At 38.8% G+C, this 22,552-nt stretch overlaps 1 protein-coding gene across 1 annotated transcript; it reads left to right on the top strand.

Annotated features, from left to right (window-relative positions):
* The first annotated feature begins 103 nt into the window (after window positions 1-103).
* LOC127423576 (nuclear protein localization protein 4 homolog) lies at window positions 104-16,693 on the top strand. The gene is made up of 17 exons (XM_051668005.1): window positions 104-262; window positions 946-1,026; window positions 4,491-4,600; window positions 4,705-4,932; window positions 5,189-5,237; window positions 7,175-7,269; window positions 7,353-7,476; window positions 7,699-7,878; window positions 8,343-8,429; window positions 9,059-9,130; window positions 9,230-9,356; window positions 10,152-10,312; window positions 10,556-10,627; window positions 10,790-10,882; window positions 11,084-11,203; window positions 14,463-14,565; window positions 15,110-16,693. The coding sequence occupies exons 1-17, from the start codon at window positions 248-250 to the stop codon at window positions 15,265-15,267; spliced, it is 1,875 nt and encodes a 624-aa protein (XP_051523965.1). The 5' UTR covers window positions 104-247; the 3' UTR covers window positions 15,268-16,693.
* Window positions 16,694-22,552: the final 5,859 nt, after the last annotated feature.

Genomic DNA, 22,552 nt, shown 5'->3' with positions numbered 1-22,552 from the left:
GAGCTTAACTTGTATTGAACCCGGAATATTCCTTTAAGCTATACAGGAACAGAACAACTACCTTGTTTCTGTCCGGTCACTTTAAACAGGATCCCGTCACAGCGCGGACTCATTTACATGTAGCACCGGTTCTGTGAGTTTGGCATCGCTGCACGGATCCGAGCAGATCACATCACATAAACAGCGACATAAAAACACTTGAACTCTCATTTCAGCGACACCAAGAGGGACGGTTCACCCCATCAACATGGGAGAAAATATAGTAAGTGACTGTTTAGTGCATGTATGAAGAGAGTTTTAGTTAAGTCTGTCATCCAGTGATGAGGCAGCAGAATTGTTAGCATGATGCTAATGACCAGACTCAGTTAAACCCCCCCAGAAACACATTAAACACTCAAATCGATGTTTATATGTGTCTTTAAGACTGATCTGGCTCATTTATCTTGTGATTTACTGCTGTGCTTTATTAAGACGGCTGAGATTGACTTTATTTGGCATGGCACAGACAGTACTGCATGAGTCAGTGTTAGTTAATGCCAGCTGCTTGTTAAAGTCTAGATGTTGAATTTGACTTTCGTTAATAGTTGGTATATGACAATATTGCTTTATGTGAGATATGAAGATATATTCTTTTGAAAAGAGAAGCTTGTAGGGTTCTCAGCTGTTATCCCCTCAGTGTTATATCTGGTAGGTGAATCTACTGCTGATTATAATACTCTGTTCTTACTGTGTTAGTAACTGAATGGACCTGATTAATTGTTGTGCTCTCATAGGTTGTTATTGGAAGTGTCAGAACTGGTTTGTAATTTTATTCTAGGTCAATACTTGTTACTTCTGTAATCGGATTGTCAAGTAATTAAGTTCTGCACTAGATCTGTTTCAAGAAACAACATACCTGTTGCATTAAGCTTAAATGTCTCTTCCCTTATGTTTATTCATTGACAGATCATCCGTGTCCAGTCTCCAGAGGGAATGAAAAAAATACCATCAACAAAGCGCGAGACGGCTGCAGCTTTCCTCAAGAAGGTGAAAAGAATAAACACACACCCACTTTGCCCTTAGTGACTGTTTTGCGCTACATTAACTTTTAGCTTAACCTTTATCTTCCCTACACTGTGCCCTTATTTTCCTGCTCACATATAACTGAATGATGTTAGTCCATTATCACCTTTTACTCTTAATATGTTTCAGCCATTTGACGATTTTCGATATCTGTCTGTTTACGTAATTTATTTGAAATTGTTTGAAATGTTTTTGTTTTTTTAATTGGAGGAACTATTACTTTAACCTAACAGCCATTGTTGCCAAGATGGTTATTAATGCAAAAAGTAAAATACAGTTCAAGTTAGGGCTGTGTCGATACAATCAAATATTGATATATCGCGATACTTTTTCTCATGATATTGTATCAACACTTGAGAACCATGTATTGATATTTATATTACACTATTTGTGTATTCATATCATGTAAAAACAACAAAATTGCCACACTGTTACTTCCAAATCAATTTAATGAGCTCACCAAGAGACAAAAACGTGATGTTTCAAGCTGCATGCTCTTCATCTGACATCAGTTTATAACTGAAATATACACAAATGAATTGGAATTGATTCGTAATCAAATTAAATTATGATTTCGTGATGTACCACAATATATTGAGTCGTGACATGTGTATTGCAATACGTATCGCATCGTAAGGTGCCAGACGATACCCAGCCCAAGTTAAAGTCTGGTTTAAAATGGTAAATAGTCTGCACTTACACTGCACCTTTTTTAACCTTAGCAGTTCCAAAGTGCTTTACACTGTGACTCATTCACCCATTCACTCAGACACCAATGATGGCAGAGCTGCCATGCAAGGCGTTAGCCTGCCTTTGGGAGCAACTTGGGGGTTCAGTGTCTTGCCCAAGGACACTTCGGCATGTGGAGTCATGTGGGCCGGGAATCGAACCGCCAACCCGCTCTACCACCTGGGCCACAGCTGCCCCGTTTAAAATAATCAATGTTTTCCACACTGCCTTTCATAAAATGCACACAAGAATTAATCATATATTTATCATCTTCACTGAGGTCTATATGCACCACTATAGCAATATATAGTAATAAATTGCCAAATTTACATAAATCTTTTACTAAAACATTTTATTACATGAAAATATTTGATATAATGCTCAGCCCTACTCCCAATTCATTTGCTCACCCTCCCCTATAATTATGAGAGAGTAGGTGTTACTATCCTCACCATAAATAGCATCCAATGCCATTCCTCTGCACTTATGCAACTGTTACATTCATAGCCTGACTATGAACCTGAGAATAACACGTCACAACTAATGCACAACAACAGATCTATGAGTCATTACATAGCGGCTGCACAGACTCTTACTCCTGCTGAGTGCTGAATGTTAATTTATTAATGAGGCAGCTCTGAAAACGGAGACCTGTTTACATACGCTGCACAATCTTGCAGGTGTGTGCTGTAGTGACACACATAGCTGCTTTGGTGCAGCATTCGATTGGAAGGGTACTTGCTGTCCTCCGACAGAAGCTATAAATTGTGCACCCATTCACATGACAAAAATGATTCAGAACTCTATGGGTGAACACTAAGATTGTGATCATTTAAAGGCTCAGTTCACTGTGAAACTCAAAAGGGAGATAGTTAAGCAGAATGTTAGTGACTGACAGCCTCAGTCACCATTCACTTTCATTGGATTGATAAAAGAGCAGCATCAATGTTATTTAAAGAACGTCATATAGTTTTGGAACGACATGAGGGTGAGTAAATGATGACATAATTTTCATTTTTGGGTGAACAAATCCTTTTACTGCACACTAGAAGAAAGGTTTTTATGAAGTATGTAAGTCCATCTAAATAAACTCTTTAAAATAGTTTGTTTGGGGCAATTTAATCATTTCTTTCATGATCTTAATAACTTTTAATAAGTAGTAATCATTATTATATAAATGTAGGGTTAGAAAATTATCATTTATGATTTTCAATGTTTGTATTGGATATTTCAAGATGCTGCAGGCTGTTTTGAGACAGGCAGAGGTTTAGTGTTTTCCTGATGTAGACACCGCAGGGCTCATTAATGATTAATGTCTCACTGTGGGAGGGCAGAGAGTAAGCTGCCGATCAATGGAGACCGTCTCCCCATATGATTTCAGCATTATAAGGCAAAGAGAAAAGAGACAGACGTTGAAGCTATGACCTCCAAGCGATCATGCATCTTTTGTATTAATGCCTTTGGTGTGATGTCAGTAGATGGTGGCATATTCCTGATCTGGTGCTTGGAGGTGAGTTATAGCCTATGTGCATCCATCTCCAGGCTGGTACATTACACTGTAAGGTTACATTTAGGATGTAGCACCATAAGCAACCAGTAAAAGCTTTTGCTGATTGGATTAGCATTGATATTGGGCTTCTACTGGGTGTCTGATTGCCTGATGTTTGTGTCTAATGGACTTTCTCTCAATCGGAGCTGGTTCTGAGACTGCACTCAAAACCATGAGTACTTCCCTCTATTATCTTATTAGTGGATCCACCTGATCATGAAAGAGTGTTGCTGAATTCAGCAATAAGGTACGTGAGGCCATACTGTATTGAGTATAGTCACAATATTGCATGGCCTTAAGTGGCATGTTACCTTTATAAAATGTTCCAGGAACAGAAAGAAAGAAATCATGTACTGTCGGAATATTTTCTGCATTTGATGAACAATGCACTTCTCAGCCAGTAAAAAGTACTTTCTTTTAGAATGCAGGTGAGTAGTATGAATTTTGGACATACTTCATCCTGAAATGTGGACATTGTCCCGTGACCCAATTATATGGCCCAACCGCGAAAATAATCTACTCTGATTTTGTTAAGACAGCACTATTTAAGAACAAGGAACAACGTTCTTGGTATAAGTGGTGGTGGCGTAGTGGACTAAAGCACTTAACTGGTAAGCAAAAGGTTGTTGGTTTAATCCCCACAGCCACCACTGTTGTGTCCTTGAGCAAGGCACTTATCTCCAGGTTGCTCCAGGGGGATTGTCCCTGTAATAAGGGCACTGTAAGTCACTTTGGATAAAAGCGTCTGCCAAATGCATAAATGTAAATGTAAATAGCACTTACCGTCAGACTTGCGGTTCTCCACCATTTTTTGTTAATTTTTTTATCCAGCGTTTAGTTGGATTGTTTGAAGCTCCCCGTGGGTGTATGGGATAGTAAAGTGTGAAGTCGATGCACATTTCAGAATCTCGCTGGAAATAGTAGGTCATCCAGATATTTCTCGCTTACACTTTTATAAATAATGAGGATTTGGACGTACCACTACATCGACAAACTGTTTTTGGCATTCTATATAGTGGGGAAGTCTGCATATTTGGATGCAGCTTTGGTGACTTCTTGAACAATTTGCTTGCCTTACATTTGTTGCTCATTTTGTCCTACAAAATCGAATAAACTGGAACAATGTGATGTATCTTTATCTTTCAACCAGGTTGCCAAGGAGTTTGGCTTCAGTTCAAATGGCTTCTCTATCTACCTGAACCGGAACAAGACTGGAGAAATTCTGTCACAGAACAAGGCCCTCAGTTTACTGAAAATCAAGTAAGTGTGCAGTTGAGAGAGATCGGGGGTTTTTTTATGTTTAACTGTGCGTTAAACACTAAATGTGATGGTTCTCACTGAGTTGTTTGTATTTTGTCTTTTAGGCATGGCGACATGCTTTTCCTCTTCCCATCCTCAGCTGGACTCTCCAGTGAGAATATGGACACTGCTCAGCCTCACACGTCTTCTTCCTTCCCGTCCTTCCCTTCTTCCTCATCCTCATCATCTTCCTTATCCCGCTCACACTCTGCACCACAGATCCCAGAAGACGACATTGACCAGTATCTGTCCAAACAGGAGGGAAAGATCTACAGAAACAGAGACCCACAGCTGTGAGTCTTCCTCTCTTTCAACACCTTCACTTTTCACACAAGAAATGTTTATCTTTTTTGTATTTATAACCTAGTGCTCCCAGGCAAAGTTATTTTTCTACTATGCTTTACAACAGAGCCATTGCATTATTCAGCCTGTTGAATAATTCATCTCTATAAGAGCTGCGGAGTCCTTAATAGAGACTTTATGTGAACAGTTTAAAGGGAATGTGTTTAATATTTCTGATGCGAGGCATTCATTATCATTGTTTCTCAGGTGCCGGCATGGTCCCATGGGGAAATGTGTGCACTGCGTACCTTTGGAAGTAAGAACTTCTGATCCTGCCCTCGGAACGCAAGAATTCCATCACTGATAGGAATATGGGTCTAACCTAGATGTGCACCTTAGGGAGTCTTCACAACACTGGTTAAAGGAATAGCTCACCTAAAAATGAGAATTCTTCTTATGGACTTTAAAACTTGTATGTTTCCATGGAACACCAAAGGAGAATTTTTCCATACAATGATAGCTCATAGTGACCAGATCTGTCAAGCTCCAAAAAACAAAACAAAAAAAAAGCACCATAAAAGTCTTTCATATTATTTGTATTGTGTTAGATATGTGCTAGGGCTGGGCGTTATGATTTATATTGAGGCGACGATATAAAGTGTCAATCGATAGAGATTTTGCCAAATCGTGTACATCGCAATATGTAAATATCCATGTGCGTGAGGTGTGCATATCTATCAGTGGGCAGGGCTTCACAAGAGACTGGGAGAATTGGAGAAACGTGGGCAGGGCTTCACGAGAGACTGGGAGAATTGAAATTTTGCAAATTCAGTGACACTCTTCTTGCATTCTGCGCTTCATAAGTGCTAAATAAGCTTCTCATCTGTCAAGCACATCTGTGTTTCACGTGATTGTCACGCACACTATCCCTGGAGGATGCAAGAGTTTTTTTTCTTTTACCTTAAAGCGCTATGAAGGAAGTCGAACATCTCAAATGGCTAGACAGCCCAAAATTCTAACCACCACTGAGCAGGAAAACAACTGCAAAATTGTAATGCACCAAAATAAAGGATGTTTTTATGTTTTTATTTTTTTTTGGAGGGGATTTTTCCCCTTATTCACCCAATTTGGAATGCCCAGTTCCCAGTGTGCTTTTAAGTCCTCGTGGTCGCGTAGTGATTCGCCTCAATCCGGGTGGTGGAGAATGAATCCCAGTTGCCTCTGTGTCTGAGACCATCACGGAGCGCATTACCACAGAGACATAGTTCGTGTGGAGGCTTCACGGCATCCGCGCTCAACTCACCACGCGCCCCACCGAGAACTAACCACATTATAGCGACCATGAGGAGGTTACCCCATGTGACTCTACCTTCCCTAGCAACCGGGCCAATTTGGTTGCTTAGGAGACCTGGCTGGAGTCACTCAGCACGCCCTGGGATTCGAAGCGAACTCCAGGCCAGTGTATTTTAACACTGAGCTACCCAGGCCCCCCTGGATGTTTTTAAACATAACATCATCCTCCTTACTAAAATTCAGTTCGAATGATGTTAGATATTAGGATACAAACCGGCCATGTTTTCTTTACTTGGTTATTATTTTCTTATTATTGCTTTTTTTTTTTTTTTTTAAATAACTTAGGTCAACAACATATCAGACTGAAATTTGGCATAATGTGATTTAGCATTATGGTAAGGCTGATTTAAAACCAAGTTTTTATTTTTAATTTTTTACTTTATTTTTTTCAAGTTCCAAATAAAGAGAAAATTATAAAAGAGGATGTAGTTTTCATTCATAAAGTATTTAATTCACTGACTGGATTATCCAAAAATAGACACTACAATATGGTTATATAATGAATAAACCTATTATTATTATTATTTTTTTTTTTACAGATTTTTTTTTTTTACTGTATCTTCATTGTGACAAAATGATTCAAATCGGGATATAAGATTTTGGTCATATTGCCCACTCCTAATATTTGCTGTATTCCAAGTGACCTGAAGCCATACGATAGCTTTGTGCAAGAAACTGATTAGACTGTCATTATTCATTGATTATCCTCCCCTCTGCCGAAGCTCTGAAATCTCATTATAATAAAATAAATAAAGGCATAGAGGTTTGGAACGACACTGGGATGAGGAAATAATCGCTTTCTTTTGGGTGAACTATTCTATTAAAACACTGTAAATAAATCTGATAATACACTTTTGCTGTTTCATCTCCCTGTTCTAAATATATTAATTGTTTTAATAGCCTTTTGATGAAGACTATTTGAACCACCTCGACCCGCCAGTCAAGCACATGTCCTTTCATGCCTACATACGGAAACTCACTGGCGGCGCAGACAAGTAAGTGTTTCTTGGAACTCTCTTCTTTAACCTAAATAAGACCATGTGGACAATGTCATTAATCATGTTATATTCTTTGTTAGAGGGAAGTTTGTGGCACTCGAGAACATCAGCTGTAAGATTAAGTCTGGCTGCGAAGGGCATCCGCCCTGGCCAGAGGGCATCTGTACCAAGTGCCAACCCAGCGCCATCACCCTGAACAGACAGGTAGTCAGCTACTCTCAGTCTGTATCTTAAGCATCTTCTCTTTCACCTTGCTCTTGCATTACATGCAGACAAACTGTCATGAAATCAATTTCTTGCCCTAAAAACAAGCCCTCCTATTCTGTTCCAGCTCAAGCGAGTAAATGAGAACTCCCTGAAGGGCAGTATTGTATTCCTGTCTTTGTCTTTTTGTGTGTTGGAACTACTAAAAAATCTGTGTTGCAGAAATATCGACACGTGGACAACATCATGTTCGAGAACCACACCATTGCTGACCGTTTTCTTGACTTTTGGAGAAAGACGGGTAACCAGCGGATGGGTTACTTGTATGGACGCTACACCGAGCATAAAGACATCCCTCTTGGTATCCGTGCAGAGGTGGCCGCCATTTATGAACCACCTCAGGTGAGAGACTTGGGTCTGACTGGCTAGTGTCTCAACATCCTTTACATTACATCAAATACTGCAGTAGCGTGGAATCCATTTTCATGTTAACTGAGTGACTCTGAGCTGCACTAGTATTAAACAAACACAAGAGGACAGTAGTATGCTAACTTCTAAGAAGTGTTTTAAGAAATAAACTTTTAAGAAAAAGAACTTTGGCCTTCTGTGAAGAACAGTGGTCAAGGATATTGAGCATACAGCTGATGTTTGTGTGCCTTAAACCAATGATGGATAAATTGATCAATGATAGAAAGAATATCAGAGCCCCCTGTCCATGTTTCATCTAAAATGTCTCTCAGTGATTAATAAAGTCGTACTGTATTATATTATTTCTTCACTAATTTGTAACTAATGAGTGTATGGGACTAAAACCCACTGGCCATGTCTATATTTTCCCCTCTTCCCTCCTTTGTGCTGTGACTCAGATTGGAACCCAGAACAGTCTTGAGCTGATTGAGGATCCCAAGGCAGAAGCAGTTGAGGAGATTGCTGCCAAGTTGGGCCTACGGAAGGTGAGAGACCTTTTCCATACCTCATAAAAATGGGGGCTTGTCCGGGATAAGTAAAAAAATAAAATAAAAAATGCATGAAAGAAATAGAACATTACATGCATCTTAACAGAAAACAGGATTTGAAATGGTTAAGTCTGCAAAGGAGAGAGCACATGAGCACAACACATTCACAGGTGTCTCATTAGCACCAACAACCTAAATGACTCCAATCTGATGCTGTCAATTTGCAGTACCCAAAAAAGCAGCTTGAGGTCATTTGAACTTGATTTTACCCACTGCACCATTAAAAAAAAAAAAAAAAGCTCAAATGAGTAGCATGGATACAAATACCGATGAGATTTATTTATCTGTGCAGTTAAAGCGGAGAGAGACTAGACACCTTTAGCGTAGACCTTCTGTCAGGGCAAATCGTGTCTAGCCATCCATCCATAAGACTCTCTGATAGAGTTTCCCTCCCTTTGCACCTCTATACTTCCTTATGTTACTTTCTGGTGATGGTGACGGAAGTGGACTGATCATTTGTGGCCTACATTTCTGTATGGAAGTGCACCAGCTTCCAAATGTAGATTTGTCCCGAAGAAAATCTAAAGCTGTTTTTGGTTAGTAGAATTGGCTGTTGTTTTTTTCAGGTGGGGTGGATTTTTACAGATCTGCTGTCAGAGGACACCAGGATAGGCACTGTCCGCTACAGCAGAAACCAGGTAAATTTTACAAACATTACTGGGGAGTTGCCCCTTTGACTGACTACATAGTGGATCCTAAGATCATGATTGACAGAAGGACATGTGTCCCCTGTCCAGGACACACACTACCTGAGTGCAGAGGAGTGCATTACAGCTGGACACTTCCAGAACCAACATGCCAACCCATGTCGGCTTTCCCCAGATGGCCATTTTGGATCCAAGTTTGTCACAGTGGTTGCAACAGGTACACGGCTTCCTCTTTTGCGCAAGATTTACAGCTGTGTCTTAATCCTGTGTGGGTATAAACTACATTTGGCTGTGTCAAATGTATGGGTTTTTTTTTTGTTTTTTTTTGTACTGTTAGCAGGTTAAGTGCTAAAGGAATTCAGAACTTTGGACTGTTGCCTCACAAAACCATAAAGTTTATGCCTACTTTTTGAAACGAGTGGAGGTGCAGCGGTTGCTTTAGGCTACGTCCACATTAATCCAGATACATTTGAAATGAAATTGCTTTTTTTTTTATTTTTTTTTTTTTACATTTTCCAAAAGTTCCTCGTCCACACTGAAACATCTGAAAATGCTTAAATATACATACTGCGCATGGGAGAAAAACTTAAGAAGCGTGGCTCTGAGTCATTTCCATGTACGGTCTGAAACATAACTGCCCTCATGTTCCGCCACCGAACAATTCCAAATAAACATCTCGTCGCTTTTGAAGGACTGCAATATGAAGATTGTACAAAAAATAACATTTTATCTTTAACAACGTTATCAAAGTGGATAGCAGCTAACACATGGACCACCATCTTGATTGTTTTGGGTTGAATGGATCACATGACGACAAATACGTCATCATTTCGAATATATCCGTTTTTCTATCCACACTACAACGTGCCACTTGGGAGAGTGTTTTCGGAAAGCTCAGTTTTCGCTGGACAAAAACGCAGTCTCGGTGTGGACGGAAGGCCAAAATTAATGCTTTCTCACACAAAAACATTTTAGTGTGAATGTGGCCTAAGTATTCTGTATGTGTTGACAGGTGGTCCTGATAACCAGGTGCACTTTGAAGGATACCAGGTGTCCAATCAGTGCATGGCTCTGGTGAGGGATGAGTGTCTACTGCCCTGCAGAGATGCTCCTGAACTGGGTTATGCCAAAGAGTCCAGCACAGAGCAATACGTACCTGATGTCTTTTATAAGGTACAGAACTGACACTTAACTACTAATCACTCGCACAGCATGTTGCACAATGCGTAGGCTGCATGATATGCATATCTCTGTAATATATAATGCAGTCACACAGTTCCAGGTGGCTCGTGTCTTTGTTGCGCCAAAGCTTCTATTTCTGTTTCTTTGGGCATAAACAGTTTTAAATCAACTTCTGTCGAATGAATGTTCTCAAAATGGTATAATGTTTTCACTTTTCTAATCTCTTTCTTCCAGGATAAAGACAAATTCGGCAATGACATCACATATTTAGCTCGACCGCTACCAGTGGAGTACTTGATCATTGACGTGAGTAATTGACTCCTTGTTACACACTCACTTTAGTGTATGTATTTGTAAATGACCAAACTAATACATACAAAAAAGTAGATTACAGTACATGGCATTACAATACATTTAGTTCAGTCCAGTCTCATGTTTCTCATTGCTGTTTGACTCTCTGTGTTTCAGATCACAACAACTTTCCCAAAAGACCCAGTTTTCACCTTTTCCTCCACTCTCCGCTTCCCCATTGAAAACAGAGATGCTCTGGGAGAGACTCAGGTACACGCATCTCACTGTTTTTCAATCCATCTCATATCTGCAGATGGCTCTCTGCTTCTGTTTGAAAACATGAATCAGCCTTGCTTTGTTTACTGTCTTTAATAACATTCTAATATTTGTCATGGTCTAAGTGGTGTTGCACCTCCAGAAATACACTATTCATGAAATGTTCACATAATGAGTTTGTTTTTGCATGTGCAGGACTTCCACAGCTTAGCAACATATCTTTCCCAGTGTACTTCCTCCTCAACCTTCCTGGACATCGTCTCGGACTTCCACCTGCTTCTCTTTCTTGTCACCAATGAGGTCATGCCCTTACAGGTCAGTTTTTCATTGTATATATTCACACATATCACACACCCTTATGAACCGGCCACCGACATTCTTTTTTGGTTCCTAAAAGTTGTTCCATGTGTAACCCCCTGTTAAATTCAGTATGAATAGTATCAATAATATTAATATGAATTGCAGTATTGAATTATTGAACATGCGCTTCTATCTCAAATCTATAATAGGTACTGCACATGCTGTGTAACACTAGAACATACCTAGAATTATTTTTTTTTCTGTTGATGAATGATGGTTAGATTTTGTATATGATCAGTCAGCAAAGGAGATTGAAAAGGAGATCATTATGAGAAATGGGAAAATACAAAGATTATTTTGATAAAAAGGAGAAATTAAAACTGTAACAAATTACATTTAAACCTAAAAGTGAAAAGGATCCTAAAAAAAAAAAACTGATTTTAACCTTGAAAGGGAAAAAGGAAACAAGGGGGGAAAATTTGTATTTATTTGTAAGACCATTGATATTTATTGATTTTATTTATTTGACTATTTATTCTATTTATTAATTATTCATTCATTCACTTGCTTATTGCACAACTTACCTCATTTTTATTGTATTGTCTTACCTGTCATTGAAGACTTGCGTGAGTTACTTCTTCAAAGAGTTAAAGAGAAGCCTTTGAATAAAAGCCTGTTATAATTTAAATCACTGGTCTGTATTATTTCTTAACCCTCCTTATTCAAACCTAGACTGAGTGTGTAAAAGTTACCTCACCCAGAAGATAATATTTTCTATTGCTGATTTGAAACTGATTTTATCTTCTCAGTATTAACACATGCCCCACACCCATGTGTAACCAGTAAGGGTTACACATGCTAGTTTTTATTTGCATTCGACCAGACTGCCCCTTCTGTACAGTTGTAAAACATGGCTTCTCGCACCTTATTGCTTAATTGTACCTCTTTCGTGCTAAATATGTGCCCTCCATGTGTACATCAACAATAAAGTTAAAGCGTGATGTATGGCTGGGGCGATATGACGATATATCTCTGGTGACGATATAAAGTGTCAATCGATAGAGATTTAGCTATATTGTGTATATCGCAATATGTAAATATCCATGTGCGCAGCTTGGGCTTATCCATCAGTGGGCAGGGCTTCACGTGAGACTGAGAGAATTGAAGAAACATGGATGGGGTTTTTATGGCATTCAAAAAAAATGTTGCCGACTGCCCAAGCAGATTCAAACAAGTCAAGAAAATGAAGAGGAGCTTGTTACAAGCATCATACAACAATCTATTTTACCTCCTCAAATGAAGCACAAAAAGGATACTAATGAAGCCAAAAGATGTGCTCTGCCTTAATTCAGTGTTTATTTATTTAATATTAATTTTCTGCAAGAAGTGTTTACATAATTTTGAATATTTTCTGCAAGTGTTTGGATTTGTTTTATTTTTTACTTTTGCATTATTTGCTTGCATTTCTTTGGGAAGATCTTGAGGGAAGTTTATCATAATAATATTGGTCAACAACAAAAACAATATTTTCAAGTTCAAATTAAGAGAAAAATATCTGAATTTTAATTCAATCTGGATCATATAAAATAGGCAGTACAATGTGGTTATTTATATTAACTAATTTTTATTGATTTTCCAAAACAAATTACTATGTTGTGATATACACTGGCAGCCAAATGTTTGGAATAATGTACAGATTTTGCCCTTATGGAAAGAAATTGGTATTTTTATTCAAAGTGGCATTCAACTGATCACAATGTATAGTGAGGACATTAATAACGTGAAAAATTACCATTACAATTTGAAAAAAAAATTCAGAACGTCTTAAACTACTACTAAGTGTTCTCATCAAAAAATCCTCCACGTGCAGCAATGACAGCTTTGCAGATCCGGCATTCTAGCTGTTAGATTGTCCAGAAACTCAGGAGACATTTCACCCCACACTTCCTGTAGCACTTGCTATAGATGTGGCTGTCTTGTCGGGCACTTCTCACGCATCTTACAGTCTAGCTGATCCCACAAAAGCTCAGTGGGGTTAAGATCCATAACACTCTTTTCCAATTATCTGTTGTCTAACGTCTGTGTTTCTTTGCCCACTCTAACCTTTTCTTTTTGTTTTTCTGTTTCAAAAGTGGCTTTTTCTTTGCAATTCTTCCCATAAGGCCTGCACCCCTGAGTCTTCTCTTTACTGTTGTTCATGAAACTGGTGTTGAGCGGATAGAATTCAATGAAGCTGTCAGCTGAGGACATGTGAGGCGTCTATTTCTCAAACTAGAGACTCTGTTGTACTTATCCTCTTGTTTAGTTGTACATCTGGCCTTCCACATCTCTTTCTGTCCTTGTTAGAGCCAGTTGTCCTTTGTCTTTGAAGACTGTAGTGTATACCTTTGTATGAAATCTTCAGTTGTTTTGGCAATTTCAAGCATTGTATAGCCTTCATTCTTCAAAACAATAATTGATTGATGAGTTTCTAGAGAAAGCTGTTTCTTTTTTGCCATTTTTGACATAATATTGACCTTAAGACATGCCAGTCTATTGCATACTGTGGCAACTCAAAAACAAACACAAAAGACAATGATAAGCTTAATTTAATGAACCAAATAGCTTTCAGCAGTGTTTGATATAATGGCAAGTGATTTTCTAGTACCAAATTAGCAATTTAGCATGTTTACTCAAGGATAAGGTGTTGGAGTGATGGCTGCTGGAAATGGGGCCTATCTAGATTTGATCAAAAATGACTTTTTTCAAATAGTGATGGTGCTGTTTTTTACATCAGTGATGTCCTGACTATACATTGTGATCAGTTGAATGCCATTTTTGTGAATTAAAGTACCAATTTCCTTCCGAAACCGCAAAAACTGTACATTATTCCAAACTTTTGGCCACCAGTGTATAACGTTATCGTGCTATAAAATGACTCGTATAGTGATATAAGGTCATAACGCCCACCCCTAGCGTGATAGTAGACTGTGTTTATTTATTTTTAAATGAGGCCTCTAATTCCTGAGTAGACAAATGATTATGATTTGATAAATTATTTGTTGTTGTTGTGTGTGTGTGTGTTTTTTTTTTTTAAATGAGGGCAGGTGCACAGTCAGAAAAGGTCATAAATCATAAAGAAGAGAATGGCACACTGCTACATGTGCTCCCACGCAATTTAATATATTAAGCAACACTTCAACAGCTTTTTCCCCTCCTCCGGGAAAAACTTTGGGGTTTGCACTTCTTTCTTGTACAAAACTGACAGTCACCCTCTTCTCTCTCTTGTCTGCAGGACAGCATTGGGCTTCTTCTGGATGCAGTAAAGACATCCAATGAGGAACTGGCTCAGACATGGAAGAAATCTGAGCAGTGGGCCACCATCGAGCAGCTCTGCAGTGAGTAGTTTAAGGTTCAAGGATTCATGCCTAGACTGATAATTTGACTCATTTGAAAGTTGAAGGTGTTTAAAGGAGTTCTCGAGCTTGCAGATTGAAGTGGAGGAGAAAAAAACGCTTGGTGACAATCACCATGGAATACCATCGGCATTTGGGCTATGTGACTTTGTGTGAAATGTTTGGATCAGATTTCAGAGATCTAGTTGACAGTTCTTCAGTGTAAGAAGGTTATTGGTCACTTGATGAGACGACAAGAGCCCATCCCAGTGACTAAATTATGATTATTATTTTTTTCAAACACAGTAGCTCTCATCCAGTTGCTAGAGCCATTATCTTAGCGATTTAGAGTTTAATCGGTCAAGGCATTAATGCCATTAAGTTCTCGGGCTTACAGATCCACCAGTTTTTTATTTATTTATTTATTTATTTATTTTTTATGTCCCTTTTAAAAAGGCAAAATTTTCACTATTTAAAGGATTTTGTGGAGAAATTCTCCATTTCAATGCAATATGATCAAAGACTGATTTTTAATTCTTTATCTCAGGCACAGTGGGTGGGCAACAGTCTGGATCCCTGGATTACGCCATGGGCGGCCCAACTCTCCCACAATCCTCTTCGGCCGTGTGGTCCTGCCTCCACTGCACCTTCATGAACCAGCCCGGCACTGAGCACTGCGAGATGTGTAGTTTGCCCCGCAGCTAATAACCCCACAGATTAGGGCTGCACCACACATCCCACCAGGAACAGCAGTGAGAGTGGGCGTGCTTCCCTGTATTCCTGCCATTTTAGTATGCCTAATCCTTAACTCCCCTCCCTCACTGACTGTGTCGGATCTAAATGCAGATGCCGGTGCGTGCTCGAATACGTGCCCAATCAAATGCCGTGAGCTGCGTCATTTTGATGATTGGTGGCCGAAGATGATGGGTTGTACCCTTGTAGCACACTCTGTGTGAGACCAGTGCATTCTGGGACTTCTATTTAGGTAAAGCACTTGGGCAAAGCTCCTCCCACCCAACACATCTTCCTTTGCGGTCCAATGTAACTTTTCGGCGCCATTGGTAAAACATGATCAATTTATTTTTTCCCTCCCAACTCTCACTGAGGATGTTGTGTAAATAATAAACAGAGATCTAATAATGCTGTTATTTAATTTCAAATTAAGTTTTTTTTTTTTTTTTTTTAAGCTAGTTACATGTTGCGAGAAAGCAAGTTCAATCCCATTTTCCGGAAATACGTTTAGCGCGTTTGTTCACATACACATTTACACCAAAACAAAAAACACAAAGATGGTCCACTGCACTCATCCATTCACATCGCCCTGATTTCTTTGATCCTCAACAGTAGTGTTGCAAGTTCAGAACACTTTCTTAATGTCCATACTATTTTCTTGAATTAATTTTTTACAATTATTCACTTTTTGGGTGGTGAGTGTTTTAGTGTTTGTTCTTAATTGAAATCTGAATGTCTGGTTTTGGCGCAGATCCAGAGAGTAGTTCCTTATCAAAATTGTAATTTGACCTTTGACCTCAGAAGGCTTAAGAAGCTATGCTTTGAAAGTGGATTGGTTTACGTTTGCTTTGCGAAAACTGTAGCTACTCACCTTTAGTGCTGGTACACTTTTCTGCACCATTACACTGTCATTCCCCTTTCATGATCCATTTCCCCTGGCGCAAGTCCAGATTTGAATTATGGAGAGTTTTTTTCCACTCTTCAGCCCCAGAGTTTTCAAAGGGTTCTGTCAGGGCCATCTCTTAAAATTCACTTGTCGGCCCAGTGAATCTCACACCTTGCCAAGAAATAGGTTGATTGATGGGGAATGAACAGAACCGATATAAAAGGACCATTCGAAACTTGAGTCCTCTTGATTTACATATTTGCCTTGGATTTTGTCAATTTCTGAATAAGAGATGACTATTTTGTAAACCAGCTTCATAGATCTTGCTTGGTGAAGATTTGTGGTTTGTGGAGTGTAACGGATGCATTCTTCTTAAGACCAGAACTGTCACCTTTTGACAGTTTCATTTGGTCCAGATTTTAAGTGTTTTAAAAACCAGCCCAAAGACACAAACTCTTAAGTATGCATTTTGGAGAATTTCAGCCTTCTGAAATAAAGTGATCTAGATGTTTACATTGCAGTGATTTATTTATTTATTTATTATTATTATTAATTTTAGTGTTTCCCATTTCTCTGACCCAACCATTATTTCTGTCTCAGACATTAAAAATGTTAGCTCGCTTAAGTGGGTTCACGTTGATCTAAATTTTTCTCTTAATCTGGGTTTTGTTTTGAAGTTAAAATGTCTAGGAGTTTGGTGTGAGATTATACAAAGATAATTTTTCTCTGAGCTACAGATAGCTGTGCTTACAACTCATTGTCACTCAAGATGCCCTGACTTCTATGCTGTCAACTGGTTTTGGAGGTTTATATACAAAGAGAATAGTTCAACAAAAAAAACGGATTCCTTTGGATACAGTAGTCTTGTCTTTTTACTGATTTTGTTGTCCATTACAAAAGATAATGTGTGGTAATGCTTATCATTCAACAAAAGAAGCAATTTTCTGCCTGATTTATATCCATATTGGGAAAGACCAGATTGGGGCACTGTGCAGTTTGGCGTATTACTGTAGACACATTTCAAGGGCTTTACATATCCCATACATTTAGTGGGACCTTGAAGTCATTATGCAGACAGCACACATGGTTGTATTCAGGTTTTTGGAAGCTCTCATAAAATAGAGGTTCTTCTTGGTGGAGATGTATGTCTGTTATTATACCTACAGCTTTTACTATAGGTAATTTATGGACAGTGCTCCTCTACCTTATCATCAAAAAACCACAATACCACAAATCACTGAAACCAATTATTTATTGGCATAATTGTGAGCAAAGGCCATAACAACAGTAAAACCTCTAGGGGAAGTTTCTGTCCAGAATAACAAGTTGTTGGTCCCTTTGTTTTACAAAAACAAATAATTTTTATTACACTGCTGTCTGAAATACTTTATTCTAATTGGTCAATCGTGGAATTCTGCAGTCAAATATTTTTGTACAATGGCCACTAAACTGCATAATGGACCATTGATTTGTTATGTTTTTTTTTTGTTGTTTTTTTTACCTCAACTGTTTTTTTACATAGTTGTGCTAGTTTTGTTTTTTCAAACCTCACGTAACTCCGTGGTCTCTTTCTTCTCCCATAATGAAATATTATTCATTCAAATGAGCATTTCATGCAAATATGTGCTTTTCTATTTGTTAACCATGTGATAAGGTGCATAATATACAGTTAGCCAGTAATTCTCGCAAAATAAACCTGTTTAGGCTGATACAAGACCCTAAACACTTTTGTCAGTCATTATCCTTAATTGAATTTGAGAGATTTTATAAGCAATTTAATTTTGTTCATTCAGATTGTCATTTTCATTGAGCCAGCATAGATACATTAGTTCAAATCAATGTACTATAGTATTTTTAACTCAACTTTATTTAGTCAAACACAAATATTTAGTTTTCTTATGTTGGTCCAACTTAATTTATATGATTAATCATTAATATATTTACATTTATTCATTTGGCAGACACTTTTATCCAAAGCGATTAACAGTGCACCTATTACAGGGACAATCCCCCCAGAGCAACCTGGAGTTAAGTGCTTTGCTCAAGGACACAATGGTGATGGCTGTGGGGATCGAACTGGCAACCTTCTGATTACCAGTTATGTGGTTTAGTCCACTACACCACCACCACTCCTATGTATACCAGGTGAGCAAATGACAGTGAAACCGTTGCACTGCCAATTTGATACCAGTTGCTTATAGAGCTAAGCAGCACTCAAATTAAACCACTTGAACGTGAAAGTCAATCCTCAACCTATGCACAAGTGCCATTCTTCACCACAATGGTTACCCCCAAAACTCTAGCCTAACAGACACGCTTTTTAAATACCAATATAACAGAACATTAACAAATCTCCTATTCTTGTTTTGCTCAAAAATTCATAAAATTACACTTAATTTACACTGTTTACATAATTTACATTTAGACCATGCAAAGTATACTGGGAAATGGAAATCTCCTGCCCAGTTTCATCAATGTTAAAAGTACTTAAGTAATCCAAACTCAAATGGAGTAAGTAAAATTATTTTTTTACTAATTTAATTGGATAGAATGCAATGAAATCAAATTGTGACTAAATGTTCTAGAATTATGTTGGTGTAGTACATTTTAAGTAAACTGTACAACCTGCAGACATTTTTTTTTCTTTTTCTTTTTTTTTTTTTTTTTCTTGAGCGCAGCAAACTGTACATTCTATAAATTCATATGTTTTGTGGTTGTTGTTTGAGTGTTTCTGTTCAATTTTAAAAGCTAGGGTTTTAGAAAAGCACCTGAAGTTTCACCTCCAGCCCACATATGTGTGGCATATGAGTTGCTGAAATGATGAGGTAAGAGTGAACTGTCAACATCAAACACATCTTACCAGAACCTCTTAGGACTTCTATACTTTTTTTGTTTTTTTACTTTTGAACTCTTGGTTTTTAAAAGAGGTGACTGGCATGTTGTCACTGTCAGTATGGCTTAAAATGTGAATGTGTGTGGACACACCTACATCAGTGAAAATAGGTTATACACTCACTGAGCACTTTATTAGGAACACCTGTACAACTACTTATTCATGCGATTATCTAATCAGCCAATTGTGGCAGCAGTGCTATGCATAAAATCATGCAGATACGGGTCAGTAAGCAGCAGTTCTGCGTACGGAAACACCTTGTTGATGAGAGAGGTCAATGGAGAATGGCCAGACTGGTTTAAGCTGACAGGAAGGCTACGGTAACTCAGATAACCACTCAGTACAATGATAGTGAGCAGAATAGTATTTCAGAATGCACAACATGTTGAATCTTGGGGCAGATGGGCTACAACAGCAGAAGGCCACATTGGGCATTTTATTAGGACCAGAGTGTTCCTAATAAAGTGCTCAGTGAGTGTATATTTGTAATAGCCAACCATTTTTAACAAATGCTCATTCACTTACTCCAGCAGGTCTAGTCTAGTGATACATTTTTTCAAAAATGTATACAAATTATGTCCATCTGTTTATTTTTGCTGATGATAGTTATAAAATCCAGCAAGGAACATTTTGATAATATTCAGGGTATTTATTTTGGATGTTACTTCATATATCTGCCCTCTCTCAGGTAAGCACTTTTTTGCAAAATTGAAATGTTATGCTAATATAACTCGAAACATTCATGTGTACACAATATAAACTCAGCAAAAAAAAAAAAAAGAAACGTCCCTTTTTCAGGACACTGTATTTTAAAGATAATTTTGTAAAAATTCAAATAACTTTACAGATCTTTATTGTAAAGGGTTTAAACAATGTTTTCCATGCTTGTTCAATGAACCATAAACAATTAATGAACATGCACCTGTGTAAGACACTAACAGCTTACAGATGGTAGGCAATTAAGGTTACAGTTATAAAAACTTAGGACACTAAAGAGACCTTTCTACTGACTGAAAAACAACAAAAGGATGCCCAGGGTCCCTGCTTATCTGCGTGAACGTGCCTGAGGCATGAGGACTGCAGATGTGGCCAGGGCAATAAATTGCAATGTCCATACTGTGAGACGCCTAAGACAGCGCTACAAGGAGAGGAAGGACAGCCGATTGTCCTCGCTGTAGCAGACCATGTGTAACAACACCTGCACAAGATCGGTACATCCGAATATCACACCTGTGGGACGGATACAGGATGGCAGCAACAACTGCCCGAGTTACACCAGGAATGCACAGTTCCTCCATCAGTGCTCAGACTGTCCGCAATAGGCTGAGAGAGGCTGGACTGAGGGCTTGTAGGCCTGTTGTAAGGCAGGTCCTTACCAGACATCCCCGGCAACAATGTTGCCTATGGGCACAAACCCACCTTCGCTGGACCAGACAGGACTGGCAAAAAGTGCTCTTCACTGACGAGTCATGGTTTTGTCTCACCAGGGGTGATGGTTGGACTCTCGTTTATCGTCGAAGGAATAAGCGTTACACCGAGGCCTGTACTCTGGAGCGGGATCGATTTGGAGGTGGAGGGTCCGTCATGGTCTGGGTGGTGTGTCACAGCATCATCGGACTGAGCTTGTTGTCATTGCAGGCAATCTCAACACTGTGTTACAGGGAAGACATCCTCCTCCCCCATGTGATACCCTTCCAACAGGCTCATCCTGACATGACCCTCCAGCATGACAATGCCACCAGCCATACTGCTCGTTCTGTGTGTGATTTCCTGCAAGACAGGAATGTCTGTGTTCTGCCATAGCCAGCGAAGAGCCTGGATCTCAATCCTATTGAGCATGTCTGGGACCTGTTGGATCAGAGGGTGAAGGCTAGGGCCATTCCCCCCAGAAATGTCCGGGAACTTGCAAGTGCCTTGGTGGAAGAGTGGGGGTAACATCTCACAGCAAGAACTGGCAAATCTGGTGCAGTCTGAGGCAGAGATGCACTGCAGTACTTAATGCAGCTGGTGGCCACACCAGATACTGACCGTTACTTTTGACCCCCCTTTGTTCAGGGACACATTTTTCCATTTCTGTTAGTCACGTGTCTGTGAAACTTGTTCAGTTTATGTCTTGGTTGTTGAATCTTTTTCTGTTCATACAAATATTTACACGTTAAGTTTGCTGAAAATAAAAACAGTTGAAAGTGAGAGGATGTTACTTTTTTTTTTTTTTTTTTTTTTTTTTTTGCTGAGTATATGTTTCAGTATTCATGGGTGGTGTTCATCCTTTTTAGTTCAGTATGTACACTGGCAGCTAAAAGTTTGGAATAATGTACAGATTTTGCTGTTTTGGAAGGAAATTGGTACTTCAATTCACCAAAGTGGCATTCAACTGATCACAAAGTATAGTCAGGACATTACTGATGTAAAAAACAGCACCATCACTATTTGAAAAAAGTCATTTTTGATCAAATCTAGACAGATCCCATTTCCAGCAGCCATCACTCCAACACCTTATCCTTGAGTAATCATGCTAAGTTGCTAATTTGGTACTAGAAAATCACTTGCCATTATATCAAACACAGTTAAAAGCTATTTGGTTCATTATATGAAGCTTAACATTGTCTTTGTGTTTGTTTTTGAGTTGCCACAGTATGCAATGAACGGGCATGTCTTAAGGTCAATATTAGGTCAAAAATGGCAAAAAAGAAACCGCTTTCTCTAAACTCATCAGTCAGTCATTGTTTTGAGGAAGGAAGGCTATACAATGCTTGAAATTGGCAAAAACTGAAGATTTCATACAAAGGTGACACTACAGTCTTCAAAGACAAAGGACAACTGGCTCTAACAAGGACAGAAAGAGATGTGGAAGGACAGATGTACAACTAAACAAGAGGATAAGTACATCAGAGTCTCTAGTTTGAGAAATAGATGCCTCACATGTCCTCAGCTGACAGCTTCATTGAATTCTACCCGCTCAACACCAGTTTCATGAACAACAGTAAAGAGAAGACTCAGGGGTGCAGGCCTTATGGGAAGAATTGCAAAGAAAAAGCCACTTCTGAAACAGAAAATGAAAAAGAAAAGGTTAGAGTGGGCAAAGAAACACAGACATTGGACAACAGATCATTGGAAAAGAGTGTTATGGATCTTAACCCCATTGAGCTTTTGTGGGATCAGCTAGACTGTAAGGTGCGTGAGAAGTGCCCGACAAGACAGCCACATCTATGGCAAGTGCTACAGGAAGTGTGGGGTGAAATGTCACCGGAGTATCTGGACAAACTGGCAGCTAGAATGCCGGATCTGCAAAGCTGTCATTGCTGCACGTGGAGGATTTTTTGATGAGAGCCCTTTGAAGTAGAATTATTTTTTTCAAATTGTAATAGTAATTTTTCACATTATTAATGTCCTGACTATACATTGTGATCAGTTGAATTCCACTTTGGTGAATAAAAGTACCAATTTCTTTCCATAAGAGCAAAATCTGTACATTATTC

The sequence above is a fragment of the Myxocyprinus asiaticus genome, chromosome 32 (assembly GCF_019703515.2).
Source record: "Myxocyprinus asiaticus isolate MX2 ecotype Aquarium Trade chromosome 32, UBuf_Myxa_2, whole genome shotgun sequence".
NCBI lineage: Eukaryota > Metazoa > Chordata > Actinopteri > Cypriniformes > Catostomidae > Myxocyprinus > Myxocyprinus asiaticus.
Note: the sequence above shows the minus strand (reverse complement) of the source record. Positions and strands in the feature narration are given on the sequence as shown.

Excerpts from the sequence above, each read along its gene's own strand:
- LOC127423576 (XM_051668005.1), top strand. Across the intron at positions 10,883-11,083 it reads ATGCTCTGGGAGAGACTCAG|GACTTCCACAGCTTAGCAAC; the intron begins GTACACGCATCT and ends TTGCATGTGCAG. Across the intron at positions 14,566-15,109 it reads CACCATCGAGCAGCTCTGCA|GCACAGTGGGTGGGCAACAG; the intron begins GTGAGTAGTTTA and ends TCTTTATCTCAG.